The sequence below is a fragment of the Polistes canadensis genome, unplaced genomic scaffold (assembly GCF_001313835.1).
Source record: "Polistes canadensis isolate GaletaPanama2010 unplaced genomic scaffold, ASM131383v1 scaffold_22, whole genome shotgun sequence".
Taxonomy (NCBI): Eukaryota; Metazoa; Arthropoda; class Insecta; order Hymenoptera; family Vespidae; genus Polistes; species Polistes canadensis.
In genome coordinates, this window is record NW_014569569.1 from 20,306 (window position 1) to 48,177 (window position 27,872).

General features: G+C 29.5%; 3 protein-coding genes across 3 annotated transcripts; 1 reads left to right on the forward strand and 2 right to left on the reverse strand.

Moving 5' to 3' along the window:
- Positions 1-745: 745 nt before the first annotated feature.
- Positions 746-16,933, reverse strand: LOC106794068 (sodium-dependent noradrenaline transporter). The gene is made up of 12 exons (XM_014761484.1): positions 16,538-16,933; positions 13,342-13,517; positions 8,001-8,135; positions 5,538-5,865; positions 5,081-5,219; positions 4,864-4,998; positions 4,000-4,103; positions 3,632-3,869; positions 3,408-3,536; positions 3,107-3,307; positions 2,826-2,993; positions 746-2,441 (listed from the first exon to the last, which is right to left on the reverse strand). The coding sequence occupies exons 2-12, from the start codon at positions 13,499-13,501 to the stop codon at positions 2,226-2,228; spliced, it is 1,953 nt and encodes a 650-aa protein (XP_014616970.1). The 5' UTR covers positions 13,502-13,517; positions 16,538-16,933; the 3' UTR covers positions 746-2,225.
- A 4,011-nt stretch (positions 16,934-20,944) lies between these two features.
- Positions 20,945-21,480, reverse strand: LOC106794072 (histone H3.3-like). Its single transcript, XM_014761489.1, has one exon. It carries the CDS (start codon positions 21,421-21,423, stop codon positions 21,007-21,009), a length of 417 nt encoding a protein of 138 aa, XP_014616975.1. The 5' UTR covers positions 21,424-21,480; the 3' UTR covers positions 20,945-21,006.
- A 4,224-nt stretch (positions 21,481-25,704) lies between these two features.
- On the forward strand, positions 25,705-26,872 carry LOC106794071 (histone H1-like). Its single transcript, XM_014761488.1, has one exon. The coding sequence runs from the start codon at positions 25,843-25,845 to the stop codon at positions 26,572-26,574; it is 732 nt and encodes a 243-aa protein (XP_014616974.1). The 5' UTR covers positions 25,705-25,842; the 3' UTR covers positions 26,575-26,872.
- The last annotated feature ends 1,000 nt before the right edge of the window (positions 26,873-27,872 follow it).

Here is a 27,872-nt window from a genome sequence, read left to right on the forward strand (position 1 = left end):
TATTAATAATAAACCTGTGTGGGATATTATGTGAAATATTTAAAACAAATATTCAATCGTTAAAAAAAATTAGAAGAAAGAAGTATGTTTAATAAAAAGAATTCATAAACAATATTCTTTTTTAACGAATAAACAAAAATTTTTTTTTTTTTAAATAATTAATAAAAATATCCTTCATTATCAAATAAACAAATTTTATTTTAATAAAATGAGCTTTACATTTGTTATATCATCATTATACGTTGGCTTTCATTTAAACGAAGATTCAAGTACGAACCAGCAGTTATTACATGGCTTTGCGTGACAGTCTTATTTTTTGTGTTTTTATTTTTTTTTTTCTTCTTTTTCGTCTATATATTATATATGTGGATTTTGAAAAACGTAAAAGAAGAACAAATACTTTCGTATAGGTCACAAACAACGGCACAAAATGCCTGCCCAATATGGCTCTTGGATAGGCATACGTATTTATTTTATTATCGGGGAAAAATATGATAAACCTTTTCAATTGTAATATATGATATTAGAGAGCGAGATACGTTTTTCATTTCGCAATGATTATTTTCATATTTTAACTAACGATAAGACATTCCTCTATTAGAAGATTCGTCTATTATTTGATTATTCAATAATATTAACAAGGCCCGAGCTGCTACCGATGGCTGAGGCTGCAACTCAGATGCGATGTATAAAATATATATTATTATTATTATTATGTTTATTTATGTGTATATATATATATATATATATATATATATTATTTCCCCTAACAACAACTATAAACTATATCATACATAAATATATATATGCACATAGACTATTATCTATGGATCTTACAACGGTAAGTCCGAAAACACTTAGCATCTATTCCGAATAGTATACTACCGCCAGTCCTCTATATTTATTTATTTCTTCCTAATTTAATTGTTCTCCGTGCATATATGAAATTTTTAATAAAATAAATACCCCTCCCCCGACGAATTTCCATAAGATATACTTAAATATATTTAACAAACGAATTTTTAAATAAAAAAGTATTTTGAATTATTGTAAGATATACATTACTTCAAAGTAAAGATAGACTAAAGATAATTATTTTCTATACGCATCATTGAGAATTAGAGTAGATAGATTAGGCTTCTTATATCATTGCACGCATTATAACATTACTTTAATTAATATTAACGAGGACTGAGCGGAACGTTTTAATGAACCGTACCCGTGCGAATTCCATCCGACGTTTTTTCAACTTGTGCGTCGGTGGTATATTTTATATATATATATATATATATATCTAATATAATTATTATATAATTATTATAATCGAGAGAAAGAGAGAGAGAGAGTGAGAGAGAGAAAGAAGGTACCATTTTACGCGTATAGTCTACACAGCATATACGTCCAGATCTAATACGATCTATAGACGAGATGATCTAACGTAAACGGAAGAAGAAATAACAACAAAAATATTCATCTCGTTAGACGAGATATCGATATTATCTACTAGAGTACAAGTATTATTTAGATGAGTATAATTAATATTAATTCGAATCAAAATAAAACGCGATCGATATATATAATGCGATTATGAACTTTTTCGTAGCCAGAAATCGCGAGATATTTTTGTGTGTAATCATTTTTCTTACACGTATCTACGAATTTATCTATCTATGTATGTATGTATATATGTATGTTGTGTACGTATGTATATATGTTGTATATGAATAATCGAATAATTTCAAAGCAATGCACAAACGTCAACGTTGTACAATAAAATTTGCCAAGTTTGTCGAACGAGAATTTAAAATTTACTTTTAATAATTAATCTAACGTTATAATATATATATATATATGTTGCAACATGCGTGGCATCACAATAATATTTACAATCGACGCTTGTAATTTGAGATCGTTCGTATATATAGCTTAATTGGTATATATATATTTACTTGAATTTATTTTCAATCTCAAGTAAGAAGATATCGTATCGTGAAGCCTAAGTGAGTGCGTTCGAAATCGCTCGTCCATTTTGTTTGTTAGTTTATTCTAAAAGAAGAAAAGAAAGAACATTGATTTATTATCTTCTTTTTTTTCTTCTTCTGTTTCTGTTTAATCGTAAGTCATATAAGATCAATTTAAAGTAAATCATGTTCAAAGATAATCGTCTTTTTTCAGCAAAGATATTCTGGGAAACGAGCACCATGCAAAACCACGATTGTACTGTCCTAGACCGGTTCTGGTGGAGGATCGACATCAACACCTTCTCTTGATTGAATCATCACTTCGGTTTGTTCTTTCGTTAATTCTTTGTTATCTTTGCTCGCGTTAGCATAATCTTGATCGCCAACGAAACTTCGACGAACAGCACCGTTTGCTACCGATGATAAATCAGCGTTCCTTTGTTGAGTGTCTCTCCATGGTGTAGTTAAAATTTTCATTCTCTACGATCATTTACTTCATTTTATATTATGTATAAAATATCCCATTTATTATATATATAATATTTTTTTTATATTAATTTTTTTTTAATTAAATGATCAGTACATATATACGTGAATGTTATATATAAGTATAAATAATAATAATAATTTATTTATATTTATAATAGGGTCAGGGTTACGTATTTATTTTTTATTATAAATACTGAATAAAAATATAGAAAATAATTGATCCAATAAATAGCGAATGAATTATGAAATGTAATTACTCGAACTTAAATCCAAGTCCATTCAATATTTCATGTTCGCATTAACGAATAATTTAATGACCTCTGTATATGAGTAATTAATACAATTAGTGAAAGTATTATATAATAATTAACGTACCTGAACGAACGTGCCTGGAGTGACGATTATCTTGTAAATCGCGACACCAGGTATCATGATTATCGAAGAACAAGCAATTAGCCAACCCATTACATTTGCCCATAATGGATATACGTAATCTTCATAGGTTAATGGCTCATAACCCATTAAACCGTAAACGATGATGAACTGTTAAGAAAATAAAATATCAAGCTTGAATAGTATCTCACAAATAGAAAACTTTTTGTTTCATTTTACAAACGAAATAAATCGGCAAATCATTATTTGTTGGTAGACCTTACCATGATAAAAATCGGTGCTACAAATTTCCAACAGACTCGCCAATAAAGACCCGGTGAAAAACCGATCATGTCTTTGATATCAGCACAAAAACGATCAGCACCATAGATCCAACTGATCGCAATTGCTTCCGCAAGAACTGCGAATAACATAGAATAACCTGCCGCGTATCGATCGAGTAAATGGAAAAAATAAAAGCCACCCTGTGAAGAAAATCATTTTTAATTTTTTAAAACAATGTTTTTTTCTCTTAATATTGAGAATTAATAATAATTAATAAATATATAATTTGTGTATTTTAACCTGCGAACAAGATGCAAGTCCAACAACGAAATAGAGAGTGAAGAGACATGCGACAAATATCTCACGATGGTTGCCTATAACAGGGAACTCATCGCTAAGTGCTGTTATTATTGCTTCTGATCCACCAAACTACGAGATAAAATATATCAATCTGAATATGAAAAAAATATACATATAAAAAAAAAACAAACAACTATACGATCACAAATAATCTAGGTATTTACCGAACTGTCCAGACCTAAAGTAAGTAACATCATGAAAAATATCAATGCCCAAAACATTGAACCTGGCATCGTTGCAATAGCTGCTGGATAGACTATAAATACCAATCCAGGTCCTTCGGTAGCTACATCTTGAATAGATTTACCGCTAGCACGTGCCATGTATCCTAATACCGAAAAAATGACGAATCCTGCTATGAAGGAAGTCGCACTGTTGATCACACTCGTTAGTAAGGCGTCCCTATTATACAAATAATTTGTGCCTTTCTGTTAGTCATTTAAAATAAATTAATTATATAATATTTTTTAAAAATAATATTTCTATAAGAGGGATATTTGCAATTTCTTGTTTTGTTAACATTATATCTTACTTGTAAACATTGTTGTGGTACTTGTTATAACTCGCGTATGCTAACAATACGCCAAATCCTGGTCCCAATGAGAAGAACACTTGAGTAGCTGCGTCAACCCAAACCTAGAAAAGAAACCAAAAAAATATGTTCAATGATTTGCGATCCTAATTCTAATTTTTATTTAAGAACGGAAGATAAATGTTGAGTTTCTTAGATAAATCAAAATAACGAATTAGTAAAACTCGACAATCGAATTTATGTCATCCATCATAATTCTTGTTCGTGATAAGTTATATACTCGCTATAGGGAAAAAAGAGAAAAATCAGAGGAAGAAGCATGAACAGTGAAAAGAATAATTCATTCTGAGCGTAATCCTAACACCATATAAAACTATGGTTAAGAGAAAAAGAAAAAGAGAAAGAAAAATGTGGCCATTTCGTTGACGAGTCAAAAGGGTCGACCCTGTGCTATCGTTCGACCAAAGTATAATGGTCATTATGACAGGTACACAGAGTTTCCATTTTCAGCACAACGACGGTTAAAACTCCCTTTCTTTCTTTATCTTTTTCTACATTTTTCCCATAGAAAGATATTTCCAGTCATTTTCAACTAATCTTTTTCTTTTTTTTAACTCCATTATGAAATCACATCTTAATAATATTCAAAATAAAATATAATAAAAAATCAAATATTAAATATTAATAAGTTATTTATATAATCAATACTTTAAATAAATTTTTTATTAATATTTTGCAATATAATTAAATGGTATTTGAAATAATAAGTTATTGTTATAGATTCAGGACTTCATTGCAAAGATTAAAAATGTATAAAAATATTGACCCAATAATAAATAAAAGTTATAAATAAATAAAATATACCTCAGCTTTAGTTATCGCAGAAAAATTTGGATTTAGATAATAACGAATCCCTTCGCCACTACCAGGTAATGTAACACCACGAATTAATAAAATCAGTAATACTGCATACGGGAAAAGAGCTGTGAACCAGACCACCTGTAAGAATATGTCGAATCTTTGAACTATAGAAAATCTAGAAAATATTCACGAAAATGTATGAAAGAAACGAAAATCTTACCTTGCCCGACGTAGAAATACCTTTCCAAAGCGAGAAATAACATATTAGATAGACAACTAATAAACATAATGCAATGTCCCACTTAATGGTCCCAAGATCATGTATTCCAGCACTCTGATGCAGCTCCAAAATTGCGCGACTTTAAAAAAACAATAATATAATTCATACATATATATTTATATATATAACGTGTCATTTAAAATTCAATTAATATAAAATTCTAAATGACTTTTTAAATAAACAAATTTATTAAAAACGCTAATAATGCGTGATAAAAATCGCAAATTTGTTCCAAATTCTCTTATAATTAATAATTAAATTATTAACAATTACTAAACTACGTATATATATATATATATATTAAATCACTTTGAAATGATTAAACATTGATAATGAATTAGAATACGAAATAGAAATAATTTGAAATATGTTTGAAAGAGAAAAATATGATACCAACTTGAAGTATTCTTGAGCAGCACTGGTGTGTTTAGAATTATTTTTCGTCGAGGTAAGCGCAAGAACATCGAATGGATCATTGACCGAAAATATTCCAGTGATGTTGTAAGCCGGATCAAAATCGATGTCGTTGGAGAGTTGCTCGTTAAAAGCATAAGAGACGTTTACATCGAACTCACGACAGAGTGGTGTGTTCCATGGATTATTACACGTTGTCCAAGGTAACATTCCAGAAAATGAGGCAAAGAAGTAACGAAGTGCCCATGCGATTATTACGTTGTAATAAAAGTCAACGTAGAAAGCGATTAGGACAACGGCGTAACCGATTCCTGAATCAAATTAACCGGGTATTTTAATTAAATGTTAAAGTGCCTTTTGATCTCATTCGCTCTGCTAATTTTAACATACACTCTTTCTCTCTCTCTCTCTTTTTCTAACTAATTGTATTAAATCTTATAATAAGTTTTATTTATCATCGCAATTTGTTCCAATCTAAGTCATTAATATTTAATCTATTTTATGAGACTAAAACGATGGATTTGAAATTTCTTATTTTATTAGATCTAAAATGTGATAATTGGGCTAATTTATATAAAAAGTTATGAACTTTCAATGAAGTTTAATATTAGAGTAAATTTAGTTCGAAGATTTGAATCATATACATATAATAAAGAAGTAGTTTTATTTGATAAATAATATTTGTTTAATCGTTTATTTAACAGCAAGTACTATAATTTAATATTATTTAAAGTGTACTTTCTCAATTTTATAAATATATAAATATATTATAAGAATAGTTTTTTAAACCGAACACAAATCTCGATCGAAAAGGAAGATAAATTTTGATAGGAAAGAAAGGAATGAAAAAAATCGACAAAGAAATTCGGTCTTTCGATTTATCATCGTATCCATCCATTAAGTATGGCAATTATTTCGATGTCTTTTAAACAAATCTAGTATTAATTTATAAAATAATCATACATCTGTTACTATATTCTTATATAGACTTTGGTCTATTTAAAAAAAAAAAAAAAAGAAAAAACTCCCGAATAACTTGACAAAAAGAAAATATCATTTTTGATGAAATAAATTGAATACTTATCAAGTCACCCCGAATTAATAGCTACTATTAATATTATTGTAATTAGATTTATAAAGAAAGAAAAAAACAAAATAAGTGATCATCTTTATTACTCGATATCCTTTGGGAAGTAAACCCTAATCTCCGCACTGGGTACATGTACATGTAGTAGAATACGTATGTATAATGAATACATCAAGAATGTTCGACACACTGACTGGATAAAATCGTGACGTGGAAATGAAGTTGAAAATCGGCGGAAATGGAGGCTCTTTGCGAACCTCTACGTTCCTTCTCCTTGAAAGAGAATGTGACAGAGAGGAAAAGAGAGAGAGAGAGAGAGAAGCCTAAGCTTTTCATGGATTTATACGCGTTACGTAAAGTGCCGTGGTAAATGGCTGAATTGAATATAGCACCGTTGTTACATACTAGTATAGCTACACACACATACACCCATACATGTACATATGCATGTATGGTGTGTGGGTGTGTGTGAAATACATAACTTCGGAGGTTGAAAGCCGGTCCAGCAACTCTTAGAACGAGATGATTGTTCTCAGTCAGCGAATGGTAAGGAAAGAAATAAAGAAAGAAAGAAAGAAAGAAGAAAAGGAAGAAAGGAAAAGTGGCAAGTGAAAAAAGAGGAAAATTGAGTAGCACTGTGATCGCACTCGGAATACCAATGTCTCTTTTCTCCTCTTAGAACGGTTAGGTACTATTACCTACCACCATGCTATTGGATTTAAGGAAAAGGGACCAAATAACAAGGGCAAAGAAGATTTGGGAAACTTAAAGAGTACTTTCATACTTTCAGTCTTTCACTCTCGATCTCTCTTCGATCGAGATTTATAAATATATATGTCCATACGAATTTTTAAATATATTTATATCGATGTAGAATCTGACGAGATTTATTTCTTTCTTTTTTTATCTTTCATTTTGTTTGATAAATCATATGTATATATATATTTTTTTTGTAAATTAATATTTTGTATCATTTAGTAAGGAAAATTAAATATAGTTTGCGTAGTTTCTATATTTTTATCATTAGTCTTGGTTATTTCATATTGGCAAAGAATGTACAGAATATCTTATAACTGGTGATACAAATCTTCAAACTTATTTTCCCTCCAAAAACAAAGTCTTATATGAAAACATTTGATTATACATTTTGGACTTATGTTAGTTTTTCATATAGAATCGTTTCTTTCTCACTTGTATCACCAATTACAGGACACTCTGTATATTATAACGTAAGGTAGGGAAAAATGTTCGTGTCGTTTTAATCAATGCAGATAAATGATAAATAATTTGAAATACAATATAAATGTGTTCTCACTTAATTATCAATTATATAGTTTATTTATTTTTATTTGAAATTACCTTTGAGAAGTGGTACCAGTCGACCCCAACACGTTATGGCCCCCTTTCTGTTGAACTGACCCAAAGCAAGTTCCATGTAAAACAGTGGTATACCACCAACGATCAACATGATGCAGTAAGGGACCAGAAATGCACCTGTCCGAGAGAAATATTCAAAGGATTTTATTAATGAATTGGATAAAAATGGTATTCTTCTTTCTTTTTTTCTTAATCTTTTTCTCAAGATTCTTAATCTTACGTCCAGATTCGATTATCTTTTTTCTTTTTTCTTTCAAAAAAGCGAATAATTAGAAGAGAAAAAGAAAAAAACTTGGGTCGAGTACCTTCCTATCGTTCGATAAGAAGAACCAAACGTAATTGTATGATCAAAGGGAAAAGAAAAAAAAAAGATTTCAAGAAAGAAAAAATAGAAAAGGGGGAGAATGAATTAAAAAAAGTGTTCTTGCGTTTGATAGTAATTTAACTCTCTAAAATCAAATTCTTCTGTACAAATTCGAAAAGAACGAATGTTTCCAACGAAAGTAGTTTTTTGTTAGGTAAAATAATTTGCTATTGTATAATATAAATTCTTATCGAAAAAATACACTTGGTCTTGAATCCTTTAACTAAATAAATAAAAAGGAATTTTTAATTTACAATAAAATAAATGAAGAACTTCGTAATATATAATAGGAATTAATGATTAATTTTACAATGATAAAATAACAGATATAATTAAAAAAAATCAAGATACATAGTACACGTACGTACAATTAAAACATGTGTGTGACTTCTGACAATTATGTTATGATGTTTTAAAGTGTTAATGTGCATTGTTTAATAATTCGTAGACAAAATAATATTGAAAATGAAACAAAAGATAAATTCATAAATACTTATGTACATATTTTCATTTTTTTCTTTTGTTCTTTACATCATCGATAATACACAATCGACTTGATCCTCTGAAACGGAGTTTTAAATGTCACCTTGCCACATTTCGGAAAGTTCGCTTATTCAATTACGCGCCTAAAAGCACTCGACCATCGTCGAGTTAAATTTCACAAAATGTAGTTATGCTATGATATGGCCACGATGATAGTGTAGAGAGTTATTATACGTATATGCATATATATACATCTATACATGGAGAGTAAGTACTATATATACGCGAGATTTTACGTAGTCTTTTTTCTACTTTTACTTTGTCTTTAAAACGATCTCTCTCTATCTTTTTATAAGAAATATTCTATCGTCATAGTACGATTAAAAACAAAACAAAAAGTAATAATAATAATAATAATTAAAAATAACAAGGAATATAAAATTAGATCATATTTTATATTAAACATTTCTCCAAGTACTCGTCGATTTAAAAATGATCCATATATTCTATATATGTATATATATATATATATATATCTTTTTTTTGCATATATCATATATATATGTATATATACATAAAATATGATATTATTTCAGGAAGATGAAAAATGAGAAAACGAAAAGAGTATCACGTTTATCCTCTCAAATCGTTTCGAGTATCTTCCTAGTAACCATGGAAACGTAATCGCATTAAAGAAGAATATTGTCTTCCGACGAGCTTAATTAATTTCTTTTTTCTTCTTTTATCTATTTCACAGAATGAATCTTTTTCTTTTATCCATTCACCGATCGTACTAATGATAGAACTATAATAATTCATTGGCTTTGGTAATCTCTCTATAATTATTTGATTCATTAACGTTCGTTATAGTTTTCAATAATACATTTTTTTTTTCTAAGATATTGTAATACATATTTAAGTAATAAAATACACGTAATATACAAATTGATTTGTCGTATTAAAATAAATTAATGCATATACAAATAAGAAAATTTCAAATACATTTGATTTATTTTTATCGTTTTGCATATAACACATGTTAAGTTGTCCAATAAGTACATACGGTTAGTGACGTTTATTTATTCTGTTAAACAAAAACTTCCTAAATTTATTAAACAATATAATAAATATATATACATGTGTAAAATGTTCAATCAAGGCACCAAATAGTTATCATTTGATCTCATTTGATCGATACATTCAATTATATCAACACTTATAAACCTCTGCATTAATTCATAATCCAAGAATTTTGTTGACAAAAAAATGGCTATTAATAAAATATATAAATAATAAATATATGTACATGTGTGTGTTTGTGTGGATCGACAATGTATTCTGTCCTCTTAGAATCTTGTTAACATTGAAATCTTTCATCTTACATATATTTAATCCTAACGTAAGAGAAATGACATAGACAAACATCCGGTTTGATATGAAACTTCCGGTCAATTTTCTTCTTCCTTTGACGAGATTCACCTAGGGAGTTGGTAAATTAAACGCGAGTTTGAAGCTTTAAACGAGTACCGAGGAGCCAGTTTAAAATGGTTCAACCATTCAATCTAACCTTTATTTCGTACATCCTCTGCCCTTTTGACTTTTCTTATGTCTCCATTATCTCGATCATAGGCGCGATCTTTTAAAAAGACCCTAGGATAGTCTCGTGCGCTTCGAATTCAATTAAGATCACACGTCAAGATTTATTATTTACTATTATCTCTTTACTTTTTGTTCTCTTTTCCTTTTTTTTTCTTTTTTTTTCAATAAAAAGGAACGATTTTAATCGAATATTTATTTTTTTTCTTTTTCCTTTACGAATCATCGGATATATATATATATATATACAAAAAAATAATAATAATAATAAGACAAAAAAAGAGAAGAAGAAGAAAAAATGTTCGAAGAAATCAAACGATCAAATCGAGATCGCGTTACACGATCTACACACATTAATTATTAATTATTAATTATATTATTATAATATATAATTGAAAATTCTCGTTGTAATAAGCGATCGGTTTTAATAAAAAAATAATCTTTGATTTTTTAGTAATTTTTTGTTTTCCCCAGGTATACACACCTACTAATGCTTGTTTACATGAACGTATCCGAGTAATACATATACGAATAAAAAATTACTTTGTCAATCGTAATATTATTTCGAAATAAACATAAGAGAAATAAAATACTTAGAATAAGGATAAAACCGCAAAAAACAAAGATTTCTATGAAAACTGATCGGTGGTTTCAAATGAATCGAATAAAATATGTAAGATTCTCCTCTCTTCTACGATATATATATATATATATATATATATACACGAATCTAAAATGGCGACGCAAGCGGTAACACAACACGAACAAACGAACGAACGAACGAACTCAGGAACGAACTCGCGAATGAACAAATGGAAGAGAATAAAGCGCAACAACCAAGCGTGCACGTTAGGTAGGTGTACGTCCATGATCAAAGGCCTCGCTCGAATGGAAAATTATAATTAATTAAGCTAATTGGAAATTAGCGACCGATCTTGCCCATCCTAATGGCGCGGAGCTTGCACGCCCTACTCTCATCTTTAATTGCGTTAGTAGTCGCTTTTGAGGAGCCTCTGTATCGCTGACAGTCTGCCCTAATCGTATTCCTACAGGGTTCTCGATAGAGCCGAGACTAATGGTTTCGTCGTCTTCGTTGCCTTCGGCCTTGCAAGTATTTCTCTCTCACTCTTTCTCTCTCTCTTTGTCACTTTTATACACACATACACTCACAATCACAATTTCTCCACTCTCTTACTTCCTACATCAATCTTTTCTAGATCGAGCTAGTTAACTTTCAAAATAAAGACATTCTATAGGATTAATCTTCGATATAATTATAGTTTTTATTTTCAATTCATTTATTTACCTTTACCTAATTTTTCTTTCTTTATACATATATGTATATATATATGATCTTTCCTTTTGGAATAAATGTATTCCTTTTTTTTTTTTTCTTTATCGATATCATTATTAATTTCTTTAGAATTTATTGTCACGTTGTCGAAGTAATAATTTTCAAAAAAATATATATATGTGAAGTTATTTGTGAAATTTTACGTTAATTTTACTGAACGTTTTATGCGGAATTATCGAATATTTATTAAGAAATTTCTAGTCAATTTCTCGAAGTAAGAGTATAATTTGTATCAACTTTTAATATACATACATATTTATACATAAGAAATATTGTATTTTCATTTGAAAATTATTAGATCGCTTTTCAAATACCGTGAAATTTGATACAGTACTCTCTCTTATTACGAAATTGAATTGTTTTATACTTTAACTTTGATTTAATCAAATTTTTCTTCTCTACCATATGATTTTTGTGTAGATTTTGTAAATATTATATTACGTATAATATCTTTAACTAGATATTTATTTTTATAGATTTAATGCACTTCTATTAATATGATTAATGTTTTGTAAAATAAACGATCAATCTGTATGAACATTTTGTTGAGTATAAATAATAATTTGCCAATAAAAGAAAAAAGAATCGATTTTAATTACGACGTCATGCATTACGAAAGAATAGTATCGTAATAAAAGATAATAATTGTAATAATAAATATAACTAAATATAACAAAAATATATATATATATATATATAATGTTAAATGAATGTTGCATTAAAATTTGAAAGAAAATTAATCCTTAAATTGTCGTGGATATAAATGACAATTAAAAGACAGAGATTAATCTTTCGGTCTTTCAATTACGAAGAAATTTCATCCCTAAGGAAAACGGGACTGCATTGAGAAAGCTTTTCCGAGAGAGAGAGAGAGAGAGAGAGAAATGGGGGGTTTAAATCCGAAGGTCATTTTCCACGAGGTAAATGGCAATTAGTCTACCGGTTAACGCGGTATTACTTAGCTACTGGGTTGCATTACCAAACGCACAGTCATTTCTCGTACGCTTGTCAACTATTAAATAAGTTGGTGTAACGATATTAGTAACGGGTGTTAAATAAATTAAGTATTACTATGTATTACTCAAATAATTATTATTGTAAAAGGAACGATAGTCGATATATTTTAAAAAGAAAATAAATTATTATCTAAATCGAAAATACACATATAATGCGCGCTATAATTTCATATTAAAATAAAAATCTTGTCCAAAATTAAATAACGTTGATAAACATTAATTTGGCGTAACTTATTACCTCCATTTTTGTAACAGATTCATTTCTACATCTAACTATTGTAAGTATTAGAGTTTATATTAAATGCAATTTTAAAAAAGTATAAATTTCGATAATAAATATAAATATTGTGTGGCTCCTTTCGGCCATTTTGATAACAGATTTATTTCTAAATCTAACAACATACTAATTGTTAGTTTGAGCTCTACCATTCTATACCAAAATAATATTAGATAAGAATAAATATCGTTAATCGGGTGTTGGGGAGGGATGTTTAATTTAGTATTACTTACCACCACCATTTTTGTAACAGAGATAAGGAAATCTCCAAACGTTCGCAAGATCAACAGCAAAGCCGATGACTGATAGAAGAAAATCAACTTTCCCAGACCAGGTCTCCCTACGTTCGACATTATCGTCGAGCTTAGAGTCCTTTACCACCCTCGACGACATGGCGCTAAGAATTCACCTAAAATCAAAGATAATTAATCGCATTTATTATCAAAAAGGCTACAAAAATATATACACATATAAACCATTTTCTAAAGGTCCATTTATTCCTATAATCGACATTATTAAAAAGATTGGAATTTGAATTACTTAATATTTACAAATGTTAACTAGTTCGTACAATTGAAAAAAAAAACAAAAAGAAAGAAAATGATTCATACAATCATACACCCTATTAACTTCTTCATCACGAATAAAAAAAATAAAACATTATGATATATACAACTGACAAATGAAAATTGACAAAATTAAACTTAAACTAATTTCACCTATATACACTTATTTATTAAAATTATTAATATTATCAACTAAATCATTAAACGAATCTTTGTCAATTTTTTTTTTAACTTTACAATCAAGCGTCATAATTATCAATCCACACACATACACACACATATATATATATATATATATATATAATATAAAAGGAAAAAAAAGAGGAAAAAAAATAGATAAAAATGATTAAAAATTATCGTGTATTAATATCGTCAAAAAGAGAAAAGGTGTGAGAGAAGGGGGCTGAGGAGGGGGATGGGGATGGGGGGAGGGTGTTGCGATGAGTCGAATGCGACGAGGCTCGCGTGTAATTTGGCGACGACATGTTATCGATAACACTTGAAGCGACAACGCTTGAACCCCGAACGAGCTTATTGTGTGTGGATCCCTGTGGAATGATGACGGGTGTACCGGTCAAACGGGGACGATATTTCAAAGGCGATCGTCGCTACGGGGACCTCGAGTTATATTATATATATATATATCTCACACACTCATTCACTCACTCACATTCCCACATACTTACACATAACATACACAAATTCTGTCTGTCTGTCTGTTTTTGTCTCTGTCTCTGTCCTATGTCTCTATCTCTAGCTCTCTCTACCTCTCTCTCTCTCTCTCTTTCTCTTTCTCTCACAATTCTCGACGACACTCGACTAGGGGTTTTCTGTCACGTGCAATGATCCACGCTTGTCCACCAAACCGAGCCGATTAATAGATATTCACACAGTTATATCTATCGATTATACCGATCAGTCCGTCTATCCGTCTGTCTGTATTTCCTAAAAGAGGGTGCGAAATGTCCCCCGGAGAAAGAGAACAAGAGAATATCATCATTGTCAATTTGAACTACTCATCCATGCATACATTTTTATATACCGATTTTTCTTCGAAGTCTCGTACAAATGTCTAACTAACTTTTACGGATAAAGAATACTCTTCTTCTCTTTTCTTTTTTTTTTTTTTTTTTTTTTTTTGTTCATTTTAAATAGAACATTTGTTTTTCGTTTAATAAGAGAAAGAAATATTTCCGTGTTGCATTTTTCCTTCATTTTTTGAATCTTCGAGAATCATTTAAGTTTTCGTAATGTATTGTAATTAAGGACAAATTGTATTATTATTTCGTATATGAATATTTGTAAATTTTCAAATCAAAAATATTAAATTTTCGAAATTTTTATCGGAAAAACTGATAGAGAAAATATGTATTATCAAAATATTTCCTTTTTCTTTTATATCACGGTCATCCGTATAGATAATGTTTGAAAATATTGGAAAGAAAAATATAATAACATTAATAATTCGAATGAATAAAAAGGAAACAAATGTTTCAATAAATTTTCTTATAATGAAATTTATCGGTTAAATAAAACACGTCTAATCTTTGAAGAAAGAAGTTTTATTTCTTTTTCTCTCCATGCGCGATAACATTCGGAGAGTTTTTTCTCGTCTCACCTACGATCTCGAGAAATTTTAAACGTTTAACAAGAAGACAACACTCAAGAACGCAACTCTGACGCGAATAAAAGGAGAAACGTTGATGGTTTGCTTGATGAAGGAAGGATTCAAGTTCGAGGAAACATGCTCGAGTTAGATTACTTGCCGTCACGTTAGAGGGGGAATCACTTCAAGGTAATGGATCCGTCATTGCGATATTATAATTACGTGCTTTGCGAATTTGATATCACATTTAATGATAATTATTCTAGAAATTCTAATTATTATTTTGCATGTTAAAATTTATTTTCCCATTCTTTTTGAACAAGATAACATTTTATAATTTAATCCATAAGTAATATTTTATTTTTTTTATATATATATTGATTTAATATATTATAATATATTTAGTTAAAAAAAAAATAAAAAAAATAAGTACGCTTTTATGTTTTTCATTAAGCAACCATTAATTGAGGTGATTCTTAAAAAATGTTGAAAAACATTTCAATATTGTATACATCATATCTCTTTATACGCCTCCCTTCTCCTCTTCCCCCATGTCACTCGAATTTACTCCTACGCTAACGTCCACCATATATGCCCTAGATACGTCCAACGCGTTATTTCAAATTTGTTCAAGTTACTCTCTCTCTCTCTCTCTCTCTCTCTTTCTCTCATCGAGCATAAAGCATCGACATACATAAATACTCAAAATCCTGATATGAACCTCTCGTGTTATAGACAGATCACTTGGAATCAATTCTCGCTTTGTCAAGCATCGTGCTCACCTACGATCTACTATATTTTTTTTCTATCATGATTTTCTCGTATAAAAATTAAAGTCTCCGAGAATAATGAGAGAGACGGTGACATCTTTTTATTTTTTTTATTCTTCTTTTCTCTCTCTCACTCTCTCTTTCTCTCTTTTTACTAAATATATAAATGAAGAAACATTAACAATAGCTTCTATATCAAACTTGATCTAATATATCGTATACATCTATAATAAACACATTTTCACGTAAAAATATTGAATTATATTTTCGAACGAGTTTTCAAAACGAAATAAACGATGATAAATGAACATTGGTGGAAATCATTATTTGATTCCTTCATAATTCGAACGTATTCTAATTTTAAAAAAAAGCATAATTATGAACTGTCTCGTCAAAATATTTTTCCCCATATTATTCGAGATAAAACACATCGAAAATATAAAATTAGAAATAACAGATAAAAATCAGAATATAAATATTTACGTACCTCGCGACAAAACTCACTATTTCTTTTGAAGAACTTTCTCTCTATCTCTCTCTCTCTCTCTCTTTCTTTCTTTTTCAGGGTCGATTAGCGAAGAAGAACAAGAAAATCGACGAATTGTGAGGAAGAGGAGAGGCCAGGATGATCGGTGCGAGGCCCTTCGGTGCTCCAAATGACTCCCACAATGGAGACTCGCCAAAGAGTCAAAAGTAACTCGAAACTTGTATCGGTTAGACCCATAACACCCGATTTTTCCGCACTTATTTGATTTATCTAACCGTTATTTGCTATCTCTCTTATTCTTTCCCTCTACACCCTATCTATGTTCACTTCTCTTTCTCTCTCTCTCTCTCTCTTCTCTCTTCACCTTTACTTCTACTCTCTATATCAATTTTTATTACTAAACAATTAAAATAACGAAACCCATGAGACACAAGAGATACATAGAAAAAAAAAAAAAAAGAAAAAAAAAAGAAAAAAAATAAGGATAAGACGATCATTATTCTTTCGCGAGAGATATATATACAATTTAAATATAAACAAAAATATAATATAATATAATATAATATATATACATAAATTAAACGATTATATACACTGTCTATGTGAAAAATATACAATTTTGTATGAAAATTAAAAGAAATTTTGTCTTGCGAATAAAAGGAAAAAGAAGAAGAAGAAGAAAGGAGATTGGAAAGTGGAGAAAGATAAAATCGTCATCGATGGGTGTAAAACCACCGATCTTTGACTCTCTATCCTCGAAACTCGAATATGACGATAAAGAAAAAGAAAGAAAGAAAGAAATAACGAGAGTAAGAAAGAGAGCAGAGAGAAAGAGAGAGAGAGAGAGAGAGAAAAAAAGAGATAGAAAAAAAAAGAAAGAAAGAGAGAGAGAGAAAAAGAGAATGAGTGAGTGAGCGAATGAATAAATGTATGTGGAACCTCCTCTTCGCGTAACTTCGAAAGAGCGAGTGAGGAAATTTTAGCGGGAAGTACCGGTATATACCATCGCCATGGTTCATATTTCATCGCGCAAGCTTCGAAACGCGCGCGCGCGCGCAAACGCGGACGGCGAATCGTAAACGATGATAAAAGCTTGGAAAACTTCAACGTATCTATATATTTACTTATAGGAGGATGGATTTTCATGTTCCATGTCATAAGGTAGGTTATCCTTCTTGCTGATCGATTTGTATATTTTGTCTGATCTTAAGAAAAATGGCGGATATCGTTGTTTTGCTGTTGTTGCATTTTTATTTGTAACTTTCGTTCGTTGGTCGATATTTGATTTGATATCATTCGTAATTTGAGACACGTAACATTAAATATAAATACAAATAATAAATAACGCTAATTTGTAAATACTTCATTGTTTTAAATCATTTTTCTATTCGTGTTTCTCGAAAATCTTCTCGCAAAAAACAATTTCTACCTGTCGGAGATATTCGCTGTAAATTAAACAGACAGTTTATCAAAACGCAATTGGATTGTAGGAAAAGCCAGATTTATTAACACTCCCTGAAATTCATTTCCAACTATAACGTAAACTACCGACACATTTTTTAATCCTCTACCTAAGAATACTTAGATTCAAACATTCGTTTATATTATTACGACAGTAACAACAAGTGTCTCGTGTCAATCTTAAAATTACTTTTAATGATTTATCTTGTTATAGCAAACTAAATTGAAAAGTATTTCTTTGAAATTATAAACTTTTATGGTACACATGCAAAAAGAACAAAATATTTCTTCTTGAAATAAATTATTAATTAAAGTCGACACCGTATTGGTCGATATTATAACCACAACTTTATCGAACACCTTTTCTAACTCTAGATCAAAGCGTGCGATTATTGTACAAAGTGGAAGAACGTTAACAATAAAAGACAAATTTAAATCTATCATTAATGGGTACTCGCGCGTTCTAGATAAGAAGCTCCTCCTTTGCGTTAGGTTAATGGTAGTAAATTGGATAGAGAATTTAAAGCTAAATTATTCGGGCAGCAAGAGAAAGGAGTGAGTTAACGGCGAGGGGAGAAGATGAGGGGGTAAGAGGTTTAAGTAAAGAATCGCACAGTACTTTATTAAGTACATAAGATTATTTTTATATTAACTACACATTTGATGTAACATAATTTGAACGAATTGTCCTCGATATTGTTAATATCGATTAAATCACATTATTTATAATAATGTTAATGTATTTTCTTTCTAAATCCTATTGTTTAATTTGATCGTTTTAAAAAATATCGTTGACATGTAATACATAAAATACGTAAGAATAGATTTTTAAAATATTTGAACAAATTCAACAATTTGTTTTGATTCCGGCAGATTGCAAGTATTGAATTACGTTTTATTCTTTCTGGGAGTAATCATAATCGTGTAGAACGGGATAAAAAATGTCGTAATTCAAAAAATATGGTCTAGTTTGTTCCACAAGTGCGTGAGTCTTATATCTGTAAAAAGAATAATTATAATTACGAAAAGGACCTCTAGAAAAAAAATAATACTAATGGAAATTGGGGTAAATTGGGATAATTAATGCCCCCCTCATTAATTAATTATGAGGTAGATAAACATTTTTATATCATACTGCATAAGTAGGAGGGTGAATTGAAAAGTTCCGAGGCTCAACAAAAAATAAAATTTGTATTTTTTTTTTTTAAATAATATTTTGAGTTTGAGACCGAAACAAATTTCTTTCTATGTTAGGCTCAAAATTTTTCAACCCATCCATGTATCATAATCTTTCTTTCCTAATATTTTCAATAAAAATTAATGTGAATTAATATAACTAAGTAATTAAAATTCTATTTGTTAATACTAATATTACTTACAGAAATATTATCCATTTAGTAGAATTAAAAGTGAATTAATTTTATTATCAGTGAACTAATAATGCAAGTTTATTGAACCAAAAAATTTAGAAAACAAAAATCAATAAAAAAACAATAGATGTTAATTTCACAACGGATGGAGCACAACTGAAAGTTAAGTAATAAGTATGTAACTCCTTAAGCTATGCAACAATTAGTACGTATAGATATGTCTGGTGTCTGTCGTAGACGTTGTTTCCCCACTACTGCATTAACATCCAATCAGCGTAAGGAATCGAACAGCTGATAAAGGAGAGTCGTATTCAAAGAAAACAAGTCATTTAAGGCGAGTTTTACACGAAGTATGGGTATGGTATTTTGATACACGTATGATAAATAAATACATAGGTATAGTACATTAATAATATTAAAGTTCATTCACATTTTTCTATTCTGAACAAAATAATAACAAATGCATAAAAAGGTCCGCTTTTAATTAAAAACTATATTTAACTATTGTAAACTGTTTGTTTTTTATTTATTTAATTTCTATTTTAATATAAATCAAATCTAATTTCAATGATTTAAAAAATATTACTTGAACTTTAGTCTGGAGAGATAAATATCACTCAAAAGATTAACAAAATAATTGTCGATGTTATAAAAGTATATAATCCGCGTGTTACTATTTCTATTTTATATATTATATGCATTATATTAGTATATTTGTGAGATGCTTAAAAATGTTAAAGAAAAAGTTATAGAAACATTATATAAATGAGAGATATGAATGCATAAATTATTTATTTTTTATAAAAAATGTCGATCAGTATGGGTAGTCATATTAAAAAAAATTCATCCGTTTTTAAAAATGTAATACTACAATATATATGTGAAGGATGGTAACCATGCTTAGGCAACTAGCAAGCAAAAAGCTCCTTGAGCTTTTCTACTATACCGTCCTGAATTCAATTGCATAGACCACTGCGAGATGGCGCCAGGATGACGGTGAAAGCGCCACGTGTATCTCTTCAACAAGTATAAAATATAACATAATAAATAAAAAGGATATTTAGGGGATCCAATTGAATTATTTCATTCTATATATACAGTCTGAAAAGATTAAATGTACATTACAAGAACTTTGACCGCTAATTATAAAAATCATCTCGTTCCGAATTTACAGTAACAAATAACGATGCTCAAAAAACCCCGCGCTTTGACCAACAGCGTATTCTGTGTGAGCAGCTGAAAACTAACAATGAAATAAAAAAAATACAATGTAACATACAATCATATGCTACCATAGATATCTTATTTTGTTTCTTGAAACTATAAATTCTAGATTACAAATATTTACAAATTAAAGAAAGAGGATAAGACAAGGTCTTATTGATATATAATCAAATAATACGTTATAATAGAGATAGAGTTAGAGAGGTAACTAGTTGTAAATAAAATCTCGTAGAAATTGATCTCATGGTAAATTCGTAAAATGTAGTTTTATATTGTATTTTATAGTATTAACAATAAATGAATATTATTAGAAATTCGACGAGAAATGATCCTATAGTATAGAAGAAATTGGTAGCCCTAAAAAGGGCCGTCAAGGATATAAAAAACACAAAAGGTTCAAATATTTAGACCATTTTAATTTTTATCTCCACGAATGCGTCGTGCTAATTGCATATCCTTAGGCATGATGGTTATACGTTTATCGTGAATAGCACAAAGATTGGTATCTTCGAACAATCCAACAAGATAAGCTTCGCAAGATTCCTGAAGAGCGAAAATAGAGGACCTTTGGAAACGAAGATCTGCTTTAAAATCTTGTGCGATTTCACGTATCAGTCGTTGGAAAGGTAATTTACGAATAAGCAATTCAGTTGTTTTCTGATAACGACGAATTTCTCGAAGTGCAACTGTACCAGGTCTGAAACGATGAGGTCTCTTAACTTCAGTAATTTTAGTAGTAGCAGCCTTACGTAACGTTCTTATTGCTATTTCTTTTCGAGGAGCTTTTCCACCGACAATCTTTCTAGCAGCAGTTTGCTTTGTTCGCGCCATTTTGAATTATAATTACTGATTAGAAATAAATACCACGAGGGAATATCACCGTCAAGTCATAACAGTGTGACGGCCCTGAACAGTGGTTTATATGCAAAAATATTCTCGCTCCTGATTGGTATGTGTGAAATAGTGGGAGGCAAAGAACTTACATTAGTTCTAGAAGAAGACAATAGATGATATCAAAATAATTATAATAAAATTAATATATAAGAAAATACGAGACAAATGTGTGTTATATTTTTTCAAATATATTATTTATGTATTTATATAAAATATTATACACACAGCGAGTCACAGAAGTATTTGTTCCCAGTCCCGTTGTAAATTTTCAATAATTGATATTTATTTGTAATGCAAAAATTCCAAATTTTTATACAGCGAAACTTATTTTAGGATTATTAAATTTTCAGATATCCATTTTATTACAGAAAAGTATTTTATTTGTGGGATAAATATAATATCAATTAAATAATTTAAAAAATTCGTGATTAATTTGTAATTAAAGTTTGATATTCGTTGATTTAACGTTACATACAGAGTTATGCAATCAAATCAAAATCAACCTACCGGGAAAATACGAAAAAACTATTTCCTCAATTCGATATATATTTTTTTCTTTGATTAATATGAACATAATATATTATGAATACATAACTTCCATGTCCAGCATAATCGTTATTGGCGATTCATAAATAATTCATTTTGTTCACTCAAAGGATACATATCGCACCGTGTGCAGAAACATTCAAGTTGTATTAGTGCTCGTACGGGGATTACTATTTGTGAACAATCAGGATTGCTTAATTACTTTGAGAATGTATAAGATCAGAAACAACAATGAAGGGTCCCGACTTTCCCAGCCAAGGGTTAGCAGTTAATGTAGATTGGAACGGTGTTTTTTAATGGTGTTAAGAATATTTGTAACGTCATTACTTAAAGTTTTTCATTTGTACTGTATTGAATCAATGCTGTTTAGCACATTAACGGTGGCGAACATTTTTTCGGTTTTTAAGATATGATACCTGTTTTCAATAAATACATTAAAGATAAGTGCAAGGTTCATATTGCTTAGAGTTTCCAAAGCTTCTTCATAAGCTTTTTGTTCTTGTGGTGGGTTAGTCGGCAAGGTGGTCAGACCTGTTGTTTCCTTGAATTTTATACGATTTGATAATCTTTGCAAAAGTCCTGCCTGTTAATTCTCACCTAGAAAATTCCTAAATCTTTCAGAATAACATTTAATTCAGCGCTTATTATATTTTTTAATTCGAAGATCAACACATGACAATTAACATTTGAAAAATGATTGCGAACATATGGCCACTGCGGCTGGTTTTTAACAAAATGCATTTTGGAAGTCCAATTTTACGTCACTTTTTCGAGTACTGCTAGCCATATGTCACGAATAATACGAAAAATGCTGACTTCCAAGGCGTCAATTGTTGTTAGTTTATCAGCATAAACCAGTAACTTGACGTAGCCCCATAGGAAATAATCGACAGGTGTCAACTCGCACGATCTTGGAGGCCAATTGAACAAATTCATTTCTGAAAATCAAATAATCGTCAAATCTTCAAATTTGTCGTAAAAGCATATACTCACAGAATAAAAAATCATCCTAATAAACTAGTCGAGTATTTTACACAAATTGTAAGTACCAAAGGACTAAAAACGGCAAAGCCATCTGACTCGTGGAAACTATAAATTAGAAAATTTGTGAAAACACAACTGAGTATTAATCATACCTAGACGCATCAGATTTGTTAGTTAGAAAAAAAAAATAACATTGTAATAATTGTAAAAGTTATAATATAGTTATATCTAATCTGTGCGTGCGCGCGTGCGTACGTGTATGTATATTACGTGCATGTATGCATATACGAAATATAAATTGTATATGTGTGATATGCGTTGTTGCGAGGTGCGTGGGTTGGACATTTGATGATGGCCAAGATTTCTTTATTAATATTTCTCATACCACATACTGGAATCTTTTGTTTTGACCAAATCTAATATTTCGAAAGCGATAACATATGATATATACACAGCAACAAAACTGATTACGTATAATGTAAAAAATAAAACGATGGTATACTTCTTACAGCCTTATCATAATTTAACACAGTAAAAAATATAAAATATTAAATATTAAAATGTTGAATATACAAAAAATACGAAGAACAGAATTAAATTTCTTCTTCGAACGCTATAAAGAAAACGCGATTGTCCCTGAATTGATAGAAATCCGTGAGGAGTTTAAGCTACTATTAATATGCATTTAGTAAAATATCAGCGTGAGTCTAAAATGACCTCAGCACAGGTCCCTAAATTACAATACTCAGAGAGTTAATAGCTCAACCCGTTTCTACGATTCAAAATTAGTCTATTTCTTTTTTTCTTTTTTTTCTAATCCGATTATTTGATTGTTTTCTATAGTGGAACATACGTTTATCCTCCCTTCCCTTCAATTTCTTATTTTTCATAAGCGTCCTCGTTCACTTGAACAATTAAACATTAACAATCCAAGATTAACCCTGCTATTTTTGCTGCAACAACAAATTTTTCCAATTCTATCGAATTTTTACGACACATAAATTAACTGCTAACTAATTTGCTTGTTTTTTATTCAATTGGTTCCCTATGCGGTTTTCAACTGATAAAATTATCTTTAATTTGGAATCCATGATTTTGTTGTACACCAATTCTCACAGCAGCATACAATATGTATATTAATAAATTATAGAATTCGTGGTTTGACTGTATATTAATTGACAAAATTTGGTTAATATGTTAATTCAAATGAAAATCATACATAGTCAAATTGATGTTGATAAGTTCCTACGAAACTTGTAAATGCAAATAAAATATAATAAGGTTGATTGAACTGTGTGTTTTGAGTTTAACATAGAAACAATTTCCTTTTTTTTTTGGTTAAGTTCTCTTTTATTTTTAAAAATAAAAGATATTTTTGCCGAGACTAATTATTTTTCAATCCACTCTCGTTTTGCATTACTGCAAAAAATAATAAAATAACTTATAACAATTATTAGACAAAAAAAAAAACAAATAATTTGGGGTTAGGTGAACGAGTTGTTGCTACAAAACAGAGAAAAAACATGTATTTTGTTTAATTGTTATACATAAATTATATAATTAAAATATGTATTTGTTAATTTATTGAAGTATACCAGAATAATTTTCTTTATGAATCTTCAATTCCTACATATATGGCATTCATACGTGTATTCCTAACAAATAATAACAATGTACACTCTAATTCTCCTATAACACAATTAATTCGTTCTACATTTTAACAAAATTGTGTTAAATAAAAAACAAATTAAAAAATAAAATAAGAAAATAACGCTATAGAATGAATAAGCCTTCGTGTTAGACAAGAATAATCCAAATTTGTTAACTTGTCGTATTTGGAAAATCGTGCTATAAGAATACCGTATTATGGAAGAACATTTTATTCTATTAATTTACATCGAGATCGTATTACAAAAGGATTCATTGTAATTTAATAAAATATAAAAATTGTTAAATTAATTAGTTGATCCGATATATTTTCAGTTTTTTTTTTTCTTTTACAAATGAAAATCCATTCTTCACTCAGTCGTTTATTTTCTTCTTATTTCGTAGGAAGTACGCCTGGATAATCTACGTTTGTTCGACTTAATCGACCAATTAATCGTCAAGTTTTTTCACAAACATATCTTACACAATAATATGAAATAAAAAATATTAATCACATTGATAATATACGTTAGTGCAAAAATGTGTTAACCGGTGTTGACGACTACGTGTACGACGAAAAGTAAATCGTATGGTATTGACACGTCGCATTTGTTTGATATTTTCAACAACAATAAGACCCATATGAGAATAATTATTGATCGGTATGGAAAGATTAATCCATGATGATGTTATTAAGATGAAAAAACATATAATTTTAATAAAGAATAAAGTAAATTTTAACAATATTATCGACTAAACTATCATCTGAAAAGTGTATGCTTCGGAATATATTATAAATAATGAACAAAATCGGATAGAAAAATGGATAAAAAGTAGATATTATGAAAGCCCATAAACTAAACTTTCGATTGATATATAAAACAAGTGTTGGGAACATTTAGTATCATTTAAAATAAGCTTGAAATTACGATGTCGGAATTGTCTGCGTATCTTTCTAATCGAGACGTTCGTGCGCCATATCGAGAGAGTCTCTCTTCATGGTCCGCGCTACGATACAAAATGACGGTCATTCCTTACGCGTTAGAGTTTGATATACCCAACTTAACGGAATCATACCGATAGATACAACGTCGTACTTTGCCGAAAATAGCTGAAGAGGACTTAACGAGTTATAAATTAATATAACTGAAGAGGAAAGACCATCTAAGATATCTTAAAATGGAGGACTTAGTCAATACTTCTGGAACAGCGGTTGAGAATTCAACTGAATCGACTACGGCAACACCGAAAAAAGTGGCTAAGCCTAAAGCCAAGACTCAAAGGCCAAAATCTACTCATCCACCGACATCTGAAATGGTGACTGCCGCCATTAAAGAATTGAAGGATCGTAAGGGTTCGTCGTTACAAGCCATCAAGAAATTCGTTGTAGCTACGTATAAGGTTGATGGCGAAAAAGTAACACCATTTATCAAGAAATATTTAAAAAATGCGGTCTCGACTGGAGCCGTTGTTCAGACCAAAGGAAAGGGTGCGTCTGGATCATTCAAGTTGTCGACCATTAAGGCGAGCCCTGCCAAACCTAAAGCTCCACGAGTTATTAAGGAAAAGAAAGTGGCTGAGAAATCTGTAGAAAAGAAGACTGCTGCCGCACGCAAAACTGCTGCTACTGCTGTTGCAAAGAAAACCAAAGCACCGGCTAAAAAGGCTGAAACTGTGAAGAAAGCAGCCGATCCGAAAAAATCAAAAGTTGCAACATCAAGATCTGCTACCGCTGCTGCTGCTGCCGCTGCCGCAGCCGCTGCTGCTGTTACACCCGAAAAGAAAGTTGCGAAAAAACCAGCTACACCTAAAACTGTCTCGAAAGCTAAGAAAACTGTTAAGGCACCAGCTGCCAAAACTAGAACTCCTAAACCGAAGAAGACAACTGCCAAGGCTGTTGCCAAGAAATAATTATTTCCACCAAAATCCTATAAATTGGCCCTTTTCAGGGCCACAACATTTTTTATAAGTCATTGGAGTGAATATCGATTTACATGCATATCTCAACATACCTCTCTTACCCCTTCCTCTCTTTTTTCTCATTTTTTTATGCAGATATATTTCATATTTTAAAGCATTCAATACTTAATAGTTTTAATTTATAGTTTGTAGTGACTGTGATTGTACAAGTAGAGTAATAATATTAAGTGTTATTTTCTACAACGTCTGTAAATATGTAAATACAAATTTTTAATTAAAATATGTTAAATAAAAAATCTTCATTTATTTAATTTACTGTCTCCTTTGTTCATCTACTTATAGCAAACTAGTATTTAATAATATAGATAATAATTTATTCAGTACTAATTTAAATAATTAAATGAAGAAAAGCCTTCAATAATATAACTACAGAATTTTAATGAGAAAACATTAAAATCAAGTTTTTGATCGATCATTCCATTTATAATTAGTGTTCAAATGAATATTGCAAGCCAAAATCTATGTTGAAAAACAAAAAAATTTGTAAACGTTTCAAGGCTTATCTTTTTTTAAAAAACTAGTCTTTTTTTAATTGAATATTCATTCCTTTGAAGACTCTTAAGAATATAATCACACTTTAAACTCCAAGATAAGAAAAAAACTAAATAGACAATCATATTTTTTATTAATTTACACAGCAAGTCTATGAAAAACAAATATTCCATATAATTTTAAATAATTAAATTTAATTTGTAAATAATTGATTTATTGAAAGATACATTTGAGTATCACCTATTGGTGATTGGTCTTTTTATTACAAGACCAAGTTATTTTCATTCGTAATTTGTGTGTGTGTGTGTGTGTGTGATTGTAATAATATAATATAAAATACAATAAAAAATTTAACAACTATATATATTTATAATACAATTTTAAAACAAACGATATGAATAGATGAATACTCGTCATTAAACAAATAATGAGAGTGATTCCTTTTTTTCTTAAACGAATCATTATTTTCTAGACAATATTTACAAAACATGAAATTACTCTTTTGGTTTTTCGTATAATGAAACAATATTATTATCGGCTGAATGACTAATTTAATGCTCTTCTGAAAGAATATACAATAAAAATTCTTTATTTACGAGTGTATTTTTAACCGTGAAGTATGATATAACAGCTTACAAAAAAAAACAAAATGAAAATTATAAAGAGAAATCATTTTGCGTGAGGATTTGTAAGAAATAAAAAGATAAAATATACGTGGGTCAATGAAATAGTTTTTG